This window comes from Dendropsophus ebraccatus, chromosome 10, assembly GCF_027789765.1.
Source record: "Dendropsophus ebraccatus isolate aDenEbr1 chromosome 10, aDenEbr1.pat, whole genome shotgun sequence".
NCBI classification, from domain to species: Eukaryota; Metazoa; Chordata; class Amphibia; order Anura; family Hylidae; genus Dendropsophus; species Dendropsophus ebraccatus.
Genome location: NC_091463.1, coordinates 27,231,444 through 27,245,708, shown reverse-complemented (window position 1 = coordinate 27,245,708; position 14,265 = coordinate 27,231,444). Strand labels below are relative to the sequence as shown.

Below are 14,265 nucleotides of genomic sequence, written 5' to 3'. Positions count from 1 at the left end.
GGATAAAGCAATGAAACTTCAAACTTCAGTCGATTTGTTCTCTCTACAAAGAGAAGGTACACTTTCCAAGAGCTCCAATTCCCTAGAAAAATCTGGTATGACCTTCCCCAGGAATCCATCGGAGAACATGGAAAACCATTTGGAAAGCGGAACTTTTTTTCTAGACAGAATAAATCAATGTCTGATACTTTCTGATCTGTCTGATACAATGTCTGAAGTTTCAGGTTCATCCATTGATAGATTTTCACATCTTTGGTGATTAGAGCCTGTTCACACTACGGAATCAGTGCAGAAATTTTGCTCAGAACCCCTGCCCGCGGACACAGCGCCGAATTCCACCCGCTATCTCTTTCAATGGGAGGCCTCACGCGTCTCTGTGGAATTTCGGCAAACGATTCCATAGTGTGAACAGGCCCTTAGTGTTAGCATTTAAATGGGTTTACTTATGAACAAAAGATCATGATTCCCAAGACTGGTGATGAGATGGGCGCAACTCAAGCATGCGCGAGTCAGATTGTTTAGCATTTAAATACCAGTGGCTGAAAAAGTTGGGAGTCCAGAAAAACAAGGATGCAGCCATAGGTAATTAAAGCGCCAAGCATTGGGGTTCGGCTAACATTGCCAGACCCAAACATTTTGACAGATCCGCTTAATAATACCTACCAGCCTTGACTGAGACATTTTCCCTGTTCGGGTAAAGGAAGAAATCTATCCAATCGAGGTTGGTGGGGCAGGGAGAAGCGTGTACACACAGAAACAATACACACCACAATTCACAGTATTCCAAAACAATGGGGCTCACATCAAAAGCAAGTTTCAGGCTGAACCCAGGCCAAGACGTGTGCCCATTAAGCTCTCTTTTTGATATGTAGTTGCTTTGCTTAAATACCCAGTGGAGAAGACTATTTAGCAGCAGAACCATTTGTATTGTTTTCAAGGCAACTGGTTTGAAGAATATCAGTTCCATTGTGTGATTCTCCTCAAAGCTTTCAGTGATATAAAGTAGTAACACATAATGGAACTGCCAAAATGTCCCTTGAGGACAATATAAGAGATCTTTCTGTATTGTGATGTGACTGACAGTGCCCGTCTCTTTCCATATTAGTGCATTGACAGTACTGAAAATAAGGCAGGAGAAAAGTTGATGTGCATTGTCTAGTGATACTGCAGCAAAACTATTACCAGTCCCAAGGCACAAATGGGTTATAAAAAATTGTCTCTCAGAATACAAGAAGATTTCCATAAAGACTTTCCATGTCATATAAAAATATCATTATAAAACACAGGCACATCCAGAACATTGCCCTCTCGATAGTTCAAGTATAACAGATGTCTCACCTATTGAAGACGAGGGCTCTGGATAGTTAGCACATCTATACAGAGAACATAGTCAGAGGTTTATCACGGCTCCTACGGTGGCTGTATGGCATTCACCTATACATTAGGCAGAATTGTCTCGGAAGAATCTCCACCAGTCTTATGCTTCTCGTCTTGATGAGTAAATGGTCAGTAGTAAAGACTAGCTGCCATATACAAAGAGGACAATTCCAGAGATGTGACCGTCCTCATGACGTGTAATCCTCAAAGTGATCACGCAACTGTCCCTTCCTTTGGTTCATATCAGTCGCTCTTCAGGGGGAACTTTTAGGACGCTATCCATTTCTAGCCGGGCACCAGCCACCTCCTGTTGGCTTGGACTATACGTGCCTTCAGACTGTCTCCTCTTCCTTGCTGTCAGCACCATGAAGATGCCCACAATAACAAAGAGAAGCAAAACACCACAAGAAACAGGGACTGCAACTCCAAGGAGAGGGAAAGGGAAGGCCAAGGCTGTATTGCTTTTCTGCAAGAAATGAACAGCATATTATATCACAGGAGCCCTGCCTGGAAGGTACAGGATACATTGTATACTCGGGAAATGAACAAATCAAACAATACTGAAAGTTTATATTGGACTTGATCAATGGTGGTTTTGGTCAGAAAAATGCCTATGAAGGTGACCATAGAATTCAGAGCTTCACTCTGATTTTGGTGGGATTGGCCAACTAATGTGTATGGGGCATGGAAGATGTCAGAGGAAAGTATTGGAGATGCTGGATTTTATCATGCCTGATCTATTGTTCCTGCAGGTGCTTCGTCCCTATTGAAAGAACAACTGACAGACAGCTAATGCCGGTGTATGGGTTTGTAGGCTTGTTAAATGTCATAGCTACAGGGAGGGTCAATGTGGGAGGAAAGGAGGTGAGCATTTAGAGTGCCATTGATCCCTAGAGGAGTACCACTTTATAGAGTCTTTTTCTCCATGCACTGCACTTCTCTAGGACACTGACTTGCACCCTAAAGGACACCATTAGTGCTGAGCGGACTTGTCAAACTGTTCGAACCTGAACGCTTGGCATTTCATTCCTCTTCACGTTCCCTGTGGCTGCACAAGTTGCCTACAGCCTGGGGCTGCCAGGAAAACATGGATAAGGCCTATGGCTGTATCCATGTTTTTCAGGACTCCCTAGGGCAGCATCCAACGTCTGTAGTGGTGGGGAATCAAATGCCGAGTGTTTAGATTCGAAGAATGTAAACAAAGCTAAACACGTCCGCTCAGCACTGGACAGCATGATCATGCATGGGACCAATCGTAATCGTAGGGGAAGAGGAGGATGTGGTAGCATCTGGGCCTGATGTGGACCATAAAGTTTAGTAGGCCAGTACCATAAATGAAGCATTATAGTTAAGGGACCTCGTGACAGATTTTGCATCGGGGTCAATCAGCTTCTGCATGGGACGCCAGTTTCCTGGTGCATGGGGCATGATAATGTTACTGCATTGTATCACCTGCAAAGAGTAGAAAGAGAATTCCAGAATCTAACGGATCCAATTCACGGCTTAATTTGATGCAGTGAGTAAGGGCTGTTTGCAGCACGAGAGGCAAAAGCACCAAATAAAGCAGTGAATTTTATCTATATGATTCTGGTTCTTCGTATTTCAACTTTTTGCAGGGTAAGAAGAGTATACCTTCGACTTTATCAACCCCAATACAGTTGGGTATCCCACACAATAAAATGTCCACCTAAACTTGAAAGGGTGTCATTTATCATTGTGGTGGGTCAGAAGAGGGACGTTATTTTGAGGGGCATTAAAGAAAACCTATTATTACTTTCATGCTACCTGAAGCATGAGTCATCGGGGTGGTCACTGGTGGCTTCTCCTCAACCCACCATCTTTGATTGATAGATCTCCACTTATATCAAAACATGGAGAGATCTGTCATTCGTGGCTGGTGGGGTGGGAAGAAGCTGCCAGTGACCTTCCTGATGACTTGGAGCAGCATAAAAGTGATAACAGGTCCCCTATAATAGGAACTTATTACTATGTGGGGCCTAAGCAGGACTCTCTCTGTCAGTGGACACAAGATTATTCTCCTTGCTCCTTCTCTTGATCGGTTGTTTGCAGTGTGAAGCTAGATAATGTGACTAAACCGCAGCAAGAACAGCCCAAACCCCAAAATATCACTACATACTGTACCTAATAATTAAAGACAAACACTGACATGCATCAGATACATTTGGAAAGAATACTTCACCACCAGCACATAGATGAACATGCAGGTTATTCACAAAGTCTGGACATCAAACAACAAGCAGTCAGGTCCAACTCCACATTAGGACCCTTAAAGGGGTTATCTAGTTCTTTAAAATGGACAGGCACAGCTCCATACTTTTAGTAGTGGCTGTACCTGGTATTACAATGCCATACAGCTCTGTTTCAACAGGGCGGTCTCTATTGGCTTCTTTCTGCCTTAGCAGCCTTGATCGATAGATCTTTTCTTGTTTGGGTATAGGGTTAGATCTATCAATAAAGGTCAGCAGGGCAGGTAGAAGCCACTGCTAATGGCCCCAATGACTTTTGGTGTGGGCATCATGAATGTGATGATGGGCTCCCTTTAAGTGAAAGCTGTAATACGAGGCTTAGCCTCTACCGAAAATACAGAGGCGTGCCTATTAAACGGCAGCTGATTGGCTGAAGTTCTGAGTGTCAGATCTCCATTGGTCTATTATTATGTCCCAGATAACCTCTTTAATTACATTTAGAAATGAAAAGTAGAATCAGTGCGAACATGCGAGATTACATCCCATTGCAGTAGATATCATCATAGTAACAAAAGTTACTGGCAAAAGTTTGAGGCATAGAGCGAGTGACAATTCTCTGTCTTAATGAAGGTTTCATCATTTCAGGGGACATACAATGACATGATGTGATCACATACAACATGCAAACAGGTTGTTAACCAACAGTGAAGACACATGCAGATTCCTGACAAAGGCAACAGCAGTGAAGGAACTCTGGATAGCGTGTGATCCCAGCGGTGGAGGTAACACCTGGGGTGAAGCTCAAGCATTGATTTAGGAAACGTAGTACTGCGATTTCTGACACAAGACAGGTGCATATATTTCATCATCTGCGGCTCCATAGCCACCTACCTCACAGCGGACACCAGTGAAGCTGGCATTACAGATACACTTGTAGGCGTTCACTGAATCCTGGCATGCCCCGCCATTGAAACATGGGTTAGGCTCACAGTCATTGATGTTGGTCTCACATCTGCACAAAGTATTACAGAATAGATAATTCAGCCAAATGTATAGAATAATACACATTATACAGTGAAACCTCTCTAAAAGAAAGACATTTAGTTTCATCATACATACTGCATTTGCCATATTCCTTTCCCTTACCTCTCTGGCCAATCACACCACATACTCCTCTTTGCTATGCCATGAAATGGCACCAGAGAAAGAGTGAACAGGCTGGCACTGTGCGTGACTGATCATTTACACTGTACAGTATTATAGGTGGCATGTGGAGGGCAAAGGGGTTACTGATACATTGGGTTCTATGAGCAAAAATTTAAGAAATAAAAAACATTGCAGCAAGGAAATGATCAAACTAAGCACTGAGATATTTCTGTTGTTGAGAAGCTAAAAGGAGATTATACCAAAGTTGTGTGAACATAGAGCATTAAGTACACTGACAGCTTTCTTGGAAATTATGGGTGGTAAGAGATAAAGGGGAAGCCTTGATTTACCTTTCAGGAACAATGTGTATCATCTGGAGCAGTTAGTTTGCAGGCACATAAGCCCTGCCACCACTTCCTATAGTCTGTACTGATCTCTAGCTGTTACTAGAGACAGAAATCTATTGGGAACAGGATCTCAAAGTAACAAAAAGGTCACAATGATCCATTTAGTGTTGCAGTGCTGATCTGCCCACCTGAAATGGCTTGCATGGGAAAGGTTTATGCTAGATTGGCACTACATTTCACTTGAATGGATGGGCTGAAACAATGTCAGACACATAAGTCTGTTCCGCTTTTGGTCACTAGTAGTATTGAGCGGACTTGCTGAACTGTTGACTCTAGGCGGCTGGAAGAGTTGGATGTACTCTGAGGAGTCCTGGAAAAGCTATCGGCTGTATTTTTGTTTTCCTGGCAAGTCCGCTCAGCATTGGTCACTAGCTTTTGCAGTTTGACCCTTGATAGCAACACCATCAAGCTTACTGCATTGTATGATACTGTCATGGAGGAGGCAAAAGGAGAGGGACGCTCTCTAGATGCTCCGATTTCACTATGAAAAAAAAAAAAAAAAAAGATCCAGGCTGTTTTTCAGTGAATTGTGAGCTATTGAATTACTGATGTCTTTGTGATGAACTAATCTTCCCCTTCTCTGATAGGAATGAGACCTAGGTGCTGCCATCACAGACGGGGCCTAAGGCTATGTTCAGAAGGCAAAAACACAGACTGAAAAATGTGTTGCGAGGTACAGTATACTTGTGTATAGGACATTTGCATATTCGCAGCTTTCATGCACATCCATCATATTGAACCTTCCATACTAAATAGCTGATCAAAGACATTACACAAGAAGTATTGCGATGTATATGTGTTAAGAGCGGAAACCCTGTATATTCTGCTATGTGTGAAAACTAAAAAACACTTGGTAGCTTTGGCAATGGTGAAACATTTACACATTGGAATAAAGACTATATAGCGAGCTTATACTGTATGACTTCTAAACCAGGCGAAAGACATCACCCGTGCATTAGAACTGCCACACCATCCAGAATAATTTTATCTGATATTAGTATTTTGTCCTAGTTACAAAGGGAAACTACCAGCAGGTTAGAAGAATCTAATCTGCTGATATATCCCTATAGGAAACAGGGCACCGTGATATTAGGAGTTTAACGCATATGCCAACTACTGTCCCCGGTACACCAATCCCGCAAGCTGTTCTGCTGATATTCATTATAAGGGGCAGGCTGGCTGGAGACAAAAAAAATGCACTGGGGGTGGTAGATCCCCACCCAGGGCACCAAAAGGACATATGGATGGATAGATAGATAGATAGATAGATAGATAGATAGATAGATAGATAGATAGATAGATAGATAGATAGAGAGGGAGGGGTATTGCACTAGACTCTTGCTGTTCCATCTGCCCCTATCAGCATTGGACTGGCCAAATGTGCATAGTGATCAATTTTCTGGTAAACAGTAATAGCCTCTGTACCTATCCACAGTATATTATTGCACCTCTTCAGTACTTTTCTCTCAAGTTCCGGCATAGCACACTACTAACCCTGGGTTGCAGCTCTCCCGACAATATCATCTACTTTCCTCAACACTAAACTAAACCAGCACTTCTATTCTACCTCAGCACTTAGAGCATCTCCCAGCACAGATTCAGTGAGCTCAAGTCTGCATCCCAGAAGTCACCTATTGAGAAGGTATCCTGTATTGCAATCAGTAAAGCCATTTTATTTATTCAACTGGGACTTAGTGATCATTGCACCAGCACCTACACATACCTGCTACATTCCTTGAGTTAATTTCCTTTTCTGTGGGTGGCCGTACCGACAGTCCGGGTGGGTTATCTCCCCACTCTTGACCACTGTGGCAAGAGCCCAAAGGACCCATCACAGCCCGGCAGGTCACCGACCATTGGGGAACAGTACAGCCAGCCACAACTAAAAGCAAGTGTACCATCACACCTGTGTGCTGAACTAGCACTGGCGTCCTGACAGTACCATCACTGGCTAGGCTACACTACACTACCAACCACCATAGAATTGGCATCACCGCTACCACCTCAGTGTGACCGGTAGCACCATAACTAGAGGCTCACCACAAATGGTGTTCCCCTGTTGCACTTACTCAATCATCCAGTTCAGGGAGATCAAAAATATAGAGAACTGGGTGAGATTATTTGGTACAGTGTAAAAGTTATTCTTAAGGGAGAGAGGTCTGAGAGGATAAAGCCGCCATAGTTGGCTCACTACGTGTTTTTTCCAATGTGCTCATAAAAAGTGTTCTTCCTGCAACAAATAATAGGGTTTACTCCATTAAAAACTGTAAACGGCGACACATCTTATGTCAAGTATTTCATCAGCTGTTTTGAAGATGTTGGTTGTGCAGCACGTGTATTAAGGCTAGGTTCACACTCTGTATCTGTGCGGCTGTATTGCGGGCGGTAAATCATCGGCCGGATTTTTCCGGTTCATGCGTACGCTGGAAAGTATGCGATAAACGGCTGCACAGTGCACACTATGTATGAATCTAAGGCCCTATTGTAAACAGACCCGTAAAAAATGAACAAGACCATTGTTTGCGGCTGGAAATGCGGCCATGGATTGACAGGCGGTCCGTACGGAGTACTTCAAAAATATCCGGCAATGATGCCGAATGCCGATGCCTCTAATAGTTAATATATTAAATTAATAAAACACATTTTCTTTGTAATAAAGTCCCTTTCGTTGTTCAATAATTTAATTCTAACGAATCCATCATTGTGCAACTAAATATACTGTTAAAATAAATATATATAAATAAATGTATATTTATATATATATATATATATATATATATATATATATATATATATTTTGACAGTATATATAATTGCACAATGATGGATTCGTTTAAATTAAATTATTGAACAACAAAACTGATTTTATTTCAACGAAAATGTGTTTTATTAATTAAATATTAATTAGTACAGGAAGCTCCATAAGCCGTTAATTCATATTCCCGGCAATAGAGCATTCTGTACTAATCATCACTTTACTTTAATTAAAACATCAAATGTTTCTTCTACTTATGTTATCACAATAGCATTATTAGAAGAAACATTTAGAATTATATGTGCGCTCAGCTGATTGGCTGATCGGCTCAGCGCACATATAATTAGCGGGTCCGCAGCACAGTGACTTCATTGTGCTGCGGACCAGCGAAGAGGACACATCGGGGTGAGTATAGAGCTCTCCCCACCCCCTCCCCAGCACTGCACCCCTCCCAGCAAGGAAGGGGGGTCACTTAACCCCTTCCTTGCTGGGATGGGTGCAGTCTGACATCAGTCTGGCCCCCAAGGGGTTAAGGGGGATGCAATACATCCTCCCTTAACCCCTTGGGGGCCAGACTGTAAGCAGCAATCTGTAAAGATGCTGCATACTGTAAGGTGCACAACACCGCTCACAATGATGGGTGTTGTGCTCCTGTTTGTGTGTTTTTTTGTGTGTTTCTCCCTTTTTGTTTTTCAGATATCGGTATCCTGTGGATTATGTCGGATTCCGTGGACTACGACGATGACCAGCGGTTGTTTTTTGTTTTTTTTTTTCTTAATAAAATGGTCAATGAGGGGTGTGGGGGTGTTTTTATTTGAATAAAAAATTTTTTAACTTGTGTCTTGTCTTTATTTCTTTACTTTATAGACGTAGTAGTGGAAGCCGTCTAATAGCCCTATTATTACCCCAGTACCCAATGCCACCAGGGGTACTGGGAAGAGCCGGGTGCCAGTGGTCCCGGAGCGTCAAAATTGGCGCTCCTGGATCGGGGGGCAGCAGGCTGGTAAGATTTAGGCTAAACCAATGGCTCTTCCCACCCTGGTGTTACAAGGCTGCTGTCCCTTGGTTTTTAACCCGGCTGGTTATAAAAATAGGGGGGACCCTATGTGTTTTTTTTTAATTATTTATTTATTTTAAAAAAAACGCATAGGGTCCCCCCTATTTTTATAACCAGCCGGGTTAAAAACCAAACGACAGCAGCCTGGTAACACCAGGGTGGGAAGAGCCATTGGTTTAGGCCCTCCCCAGCCTAAATCTTACCAGCCTGCTGCCGCCCGGTCCAGGAGCGCCAATTTTGACGCTCCGGGACCACTGGCACCCGGCTCTTCCCAGTACCCCTGGTGGCATTGGGTACTGGGGTAATAATGGGGGGTTAGTGTTAGCCATTTTATACCGGCTAACACTAGGCCCCCGACTTAGTAATGAATTCCGTCTATTAGACGGCTTCCACTACTAAGTCTATAAAGTAAAGAAATAAAGAGAAGACACAAGTTAAAAAAATTTTTTATTCAAATAAAAACACCCCCACACCCCTCATTGACCATTTTATTTAAAAAAAAACAACAAACAACCGCTGGTCATCGACGTAGTCCACGGAATCCGACGTAATCCACAGGATACCGATATCTGAAAAACAAAAAGGGAGAAAGACACAAAAAACACACAAACAGGAGCACAACACCCATCATTGTGAGCGGTGTTGTGCACCTTACAGTATGCAGCATCTTTACAGATCGCTGCTTACAGTCTGGACCCCAAGGGGTTAAGGGAGGATGTATTGCATCCCCCTTAACCCCTTGGGGGCCAGACTGATGTCAGACTGCACCCATCCCAGCAAGAAAGGGGTTAAGTGACCCCCCCTTCCTTGCTGGGAGGGGTGCAGTGCTGGGGAGGGGGTGGGGAGAGCTCTATACTCACCCCGATGTGTCCTCTTCGCTGGTCCGCAGCACAATGAAGTCACTGTACTGCGGACCCGCTAATTATATGTGCGCTCAGCCGATCAGCCAATCAGCTGAGCACACATATAATTCTAAATGTTTCTTCTAATAATGCTATTGTGATAACATAATTAGAAGAAACATTTGATGTTTTAATTAAAGTAAAGTGATGATTAGTACAGAATGCTCTATTACCGGGAATATGAATTAACGGCTTATGGAGCTTCCTGTACTAATTAATATTTAATTAATAAAACACATTTTCGTTGTAATAAAATCAGTTTCGTTGTTCAATAATTTAATTTAAACGAATCCATTATTGTGCAATTAAATATACTGTCAAAAAATAAATATATATATAAATATACATTTATTTATATATATATTTATTTTAACAGTATATTTAATTGCAAAATGATGAATTCGTTTAAATGTATTTATTGAACAACGAAAGGGACTTTATTACAACGAAAATGTGTTTTATTAATTAAATATATTAACCATGAGAGGCATCGGCATCGGCATACTGCAGAGGATCGCAAACCCCGGTAATAGCAATTCATGTAAACTGTTTCCCTGCTTTCCCAGATGCATCCAGAGGTGTTTGCATCACTTTCTTAAGATTTTATTTGTTATTTTTAGTTGAACCAGATTTCCAAGTAAATGACCGTATGTTTTCAGCCGTATGTCTATTTTTTCCACGGTCGTAGTTTCAGCCGCACATTTCCAGCCGCATAAAAAATACAGCCGCACACATACATAGTGTGAACATAGCCTAAAGGTGTAAATGTGCAAATGCCTCCTCGATAGTAACAAATCAGCCAATGTCCAAACACTTTATATAGTGTCACATGTACATCAGGGAAAGGGTCACTTTCACACATCACATGATGGCGATCCTGCGGGATACAGAAGATGTACCACCATTATCACCCGCCAGAGCATGGCAGGGATTCACAGCTTCCCCTTTAGCACTAATGGCCAGGATTAAGTCATTGTGAAAATAAAGCAGTAACTTTATTGGCCCATACAGAATGCTGGATTCTTTGTTCACATTATACTACTACGCTCAAGGAATGCCCCGATTCTCACTATTCCATAAAGGAACAGACTTTGCACACTTGGCCTCACCACCCATAGAATAAGAGCAGGGGTATGGAACCATGGCTCTCCATCTGTTGCAAAACTATAACTCCCATCATGCCTTTGGCTTTGGCTGCCGGGCATGATGTGAGTTGTAGTTTTACAACAGCTGGAGAGCCAAGTTTCCGTACCCCTGAGTTAGAGGACAGCCCTGTAATCCTGCAAATTCTAGACATAGGTGCAATGTATATGAGCTTGGACTCACATCTATCACAATATGACTGGGATCCATACAGAGTGGGTCATAAACTGACTCGATTGATCTTCTAAAATGATCCAAGACAAAGTACAGCATCCCCCATACTGTTCAGTTTAGGGGTCATGCACATAGAGGAACATGATACTTGTGTAGTTCAGATCTTTACAAATTAGATTGATAATACAGCCATGTGCATAAATCCCTAATGGAGAAACCCAGTGGGTCATGTAACAGAGGCAGATATGGGATACAGACAATGGAGGTGTAAGGTAAGTGCTGCATGAGGCCTGGGTCCCACATGTGGCTTAGTGAGTGAAGGAGCCAGCTAGAGAAGTAAAGCTGGTCCATTAAATGTGTCCCTAAAGGTCCTATTAAAGGAAGCAATTATCGGACGATTCCGACCGTTCCGGCTGATAATCGATTGGTGTAATAGGGCTTGTTGAATGGTCATGATCAGTCGACTATGCACTATGTTGGCTGACAAAATGATCAGCACAGTGACGGTCTGCTGCGCGTCACTCTGTAATGATAGGTAAGTCGGCAGTAGACCGCAGCTTGTTCCCATGGGCCCCCCCCCCATCCCTGCTTGCTGTGTGTGAGTGTAAGAGCACAGACAGCGTGCAGGGTATGAGGAGGAAGCGAGCAACACTGATCTGACAGGTCAGCACTCCCTTCCTCCTCAACATCGGGCTGTGTAATAGGGCCTTGAGTGAGCCAATACGATGGCATGCTAAATCTGCCAAATTCATCCTCATTCTCACAATCAGAACACTCATTTTTACAGGACATGTATTATAACTATTGCCTATGATGTTCCCGTTCACCATTCTTACCTTTTGCCTTTAAATCCTGGCTTGCACGTACAGTTTGCTCCCCAGATTCCACTTCTGCATTTACCACCATTCAGACAGGTAACATTTATTCCGCATTGCTCAGGGGGGAACAGCCATCTGTCAGTATAGAAAGTCATAGGACATTTATTATAATAGTTTAGTTAATCTTTTTCTATAGTCTTAATAATTTGAAGCTTCTCTTACGTTATCCTAGTCTGACTGTGTCTACATAGTTCCAGCTCATCATTGCTTTACTTCACATGAAAGGGGTTATATAGAATGTATGGTAGAACACTATGTATGGTAGACCACGATATACGGTAGGCATGAATGTATGGTAGACCACTATGTATGGTAGACCACGATATATGGTAGGCAAGAATGTTTGGTAGACAATGATATATGGTAGGCATGAATGTTTGGTAGACCACGATGTATGGTAGACCACAATGTATGGTAGGCATGAATGTATGGTAGACCACAATGTATGGTAGGCATGAATGTATGGTAGACCATGATGTATGGTAGGCACAAATAAATTTGGACATTTTTCTTGATTGATTCATGTCGCAACCAATTTTACAAGCTGTTTATAGCCATGTTTTTTTTCTCCTCTATATGTTTTATAAGATCTAGTGACACTTACTGGCAGTATTCCCCAATATATGAGGATGGGCACAGACATGTGTAGCTATTCACACCATCTAAGCAGGTCCCTCCATGTAAACACTGATGCCGCTGACAGTCATCCACGTTAACCTCACAGTTTTTGCCGGTGTACCCTGAAGAACAGTTGCACCGATAGCCGTTCTCCAGGTCGTGGCACAAACCATGGACACAGGGGTTGGATTTGCAGTCGTCAATATTAAGCTCACAGTAAACGCCCTCCCATCCAGATGCACAGGTACAGCTGAATGTGTTGAACAGATCGTGACATTGTCCGCCATGCTGACAGAGGGTGGTATCTCCACACACATCTTCTCCCTTACATCCAAGCTCGTATGATGCTTGTTCTTTCTTGATAAACTGTTGTGGGGACAATTGGTCAGCAAACGGCAGATAAAGGCCTCCAAAGGAGACTTGTCCAAGGCATCCGGTGTAACGCTTAGCCAGATTAATTGCAGTGTCTTCTGCTAAGAAACTCAAGATGTCAGCATTGCCCTGTAGCACCGCACTGTACTCATTATCTAAGCGTATGGTCCATTGAGGAGCCGCATCTGTAGGAGATTGCATCAGTATCTCAACTCTGTGCCATAAGGCATCACAAACCTGGGTCTGTGACTCAAAGCGGATTCCTTCCACACTGTTCCCACTATGTATTATGACCTGCAAACGACCATCTAGAATGATGATAGATATACGGCCCAGATCTTTGGAGGCTTCAAGCAGAACAGCCTCTGTGTCTCTGGTCCTGAAGTCCAATGAAACAGATGTAAGATGATGTCCAGAAGAAACGTTTGATGTAAAGATGACGGAGCTGTCTTCTTTGAATGTAGCGTTGACCAAACCTGCAAATAGGACAGATATATCTTTCAGCATCAAACACTCTCAAATGTTTACGTAAAATATAGCAAAACCACTCTAGGTCCAATTTCTACAGAAATCTAAAATGATCCAGATCAGAAATGATACAAGTAAAAAGATGGACAATTCTTACATGTATACCCTCCAGGAAAGTCCTTGCAGGTAGACTCTGAGGGACAGGGTTTCCGCTGACACCACACCGGCTCTTCACACGTTGGTCCTGTGAAGTTTGTGGCACACTCACAGGTGAAATCATTCCAGGTCACAGTGCAGGTGCCATTATTCTTGCATGGGCTGGACTAAGTAAATTAAAATGAAAATTTGTTAATTTCTTTCATTATTGGGTGCCAAAAATTGTGGCATAAGAGTTTGGGCTGGAAGCTTTACTGCTGGAGGTATACTGCTTACCTCCATGCAGTCAGCTCTGCGATTATCTAATAAAGTCTGCCACAGGCAGGCTCTATGTGAAGATCGCAGATATCAATGCTGTGCAATGGCATAGCATTGAACACTGTTAGGAATGTAATGAATATAATAGTCCCCTAGGGTAAAGTGTAAAATGTCCCTGCCCCAATAAAAGTTTACATCACCCCCCCTTTCCATTTTTTTTATATATTAAAAAACAATTATATATCATAATATATAATTATATATGCATAATTGTCTAATCTAATAATATACAGCAATAGTAATACTGTAGGGTGAATGGCGTAGGCAGAAAAAGCAAAAAAAGCATC

The 14,265-nt window shown here is 42.6% G+C and overlaps 1 protein-coding gene across 1 annotated transcript in view; it reads right to left on the bottom strand.

The window, feature by feature from the left end:
- Positions 1-218: 218 nt before the first annotated feature.
- The window catches only part of CRB2 (crumbs cell polarity complex component 2), a 74,928-nt gene continuing 60,881 nt past the window's right edge, over positions 219-14,265 (bottom strand). Inside the window, exons 9-13 of the mRNA XM_069985974.1 lie at positions 13,662-13,827; positions 12,651-13,512; positions 12,005-12,121; positions 4,476-4,596; positions 219-1,843 (exon numbers count right to left, since the gene is read on the bottom strand). Of these exons, the coding sequence (XP_069842075.1) occupies positions 1,616-1,843; positions 4,476-4,596; positions 12,005-12,121; positions 12,651-13,512; positions 13,662-13,827 (1,494 nt within the window). The 3' untranslated portion in view covers positions 219-1,615. The remainder of the gene's footprint in view (positions 1,844-4,475; positions 4,597-12,004; positions 12,122-12,650; positions 13,513-13,661; positions 13,828-14,265) is intronic.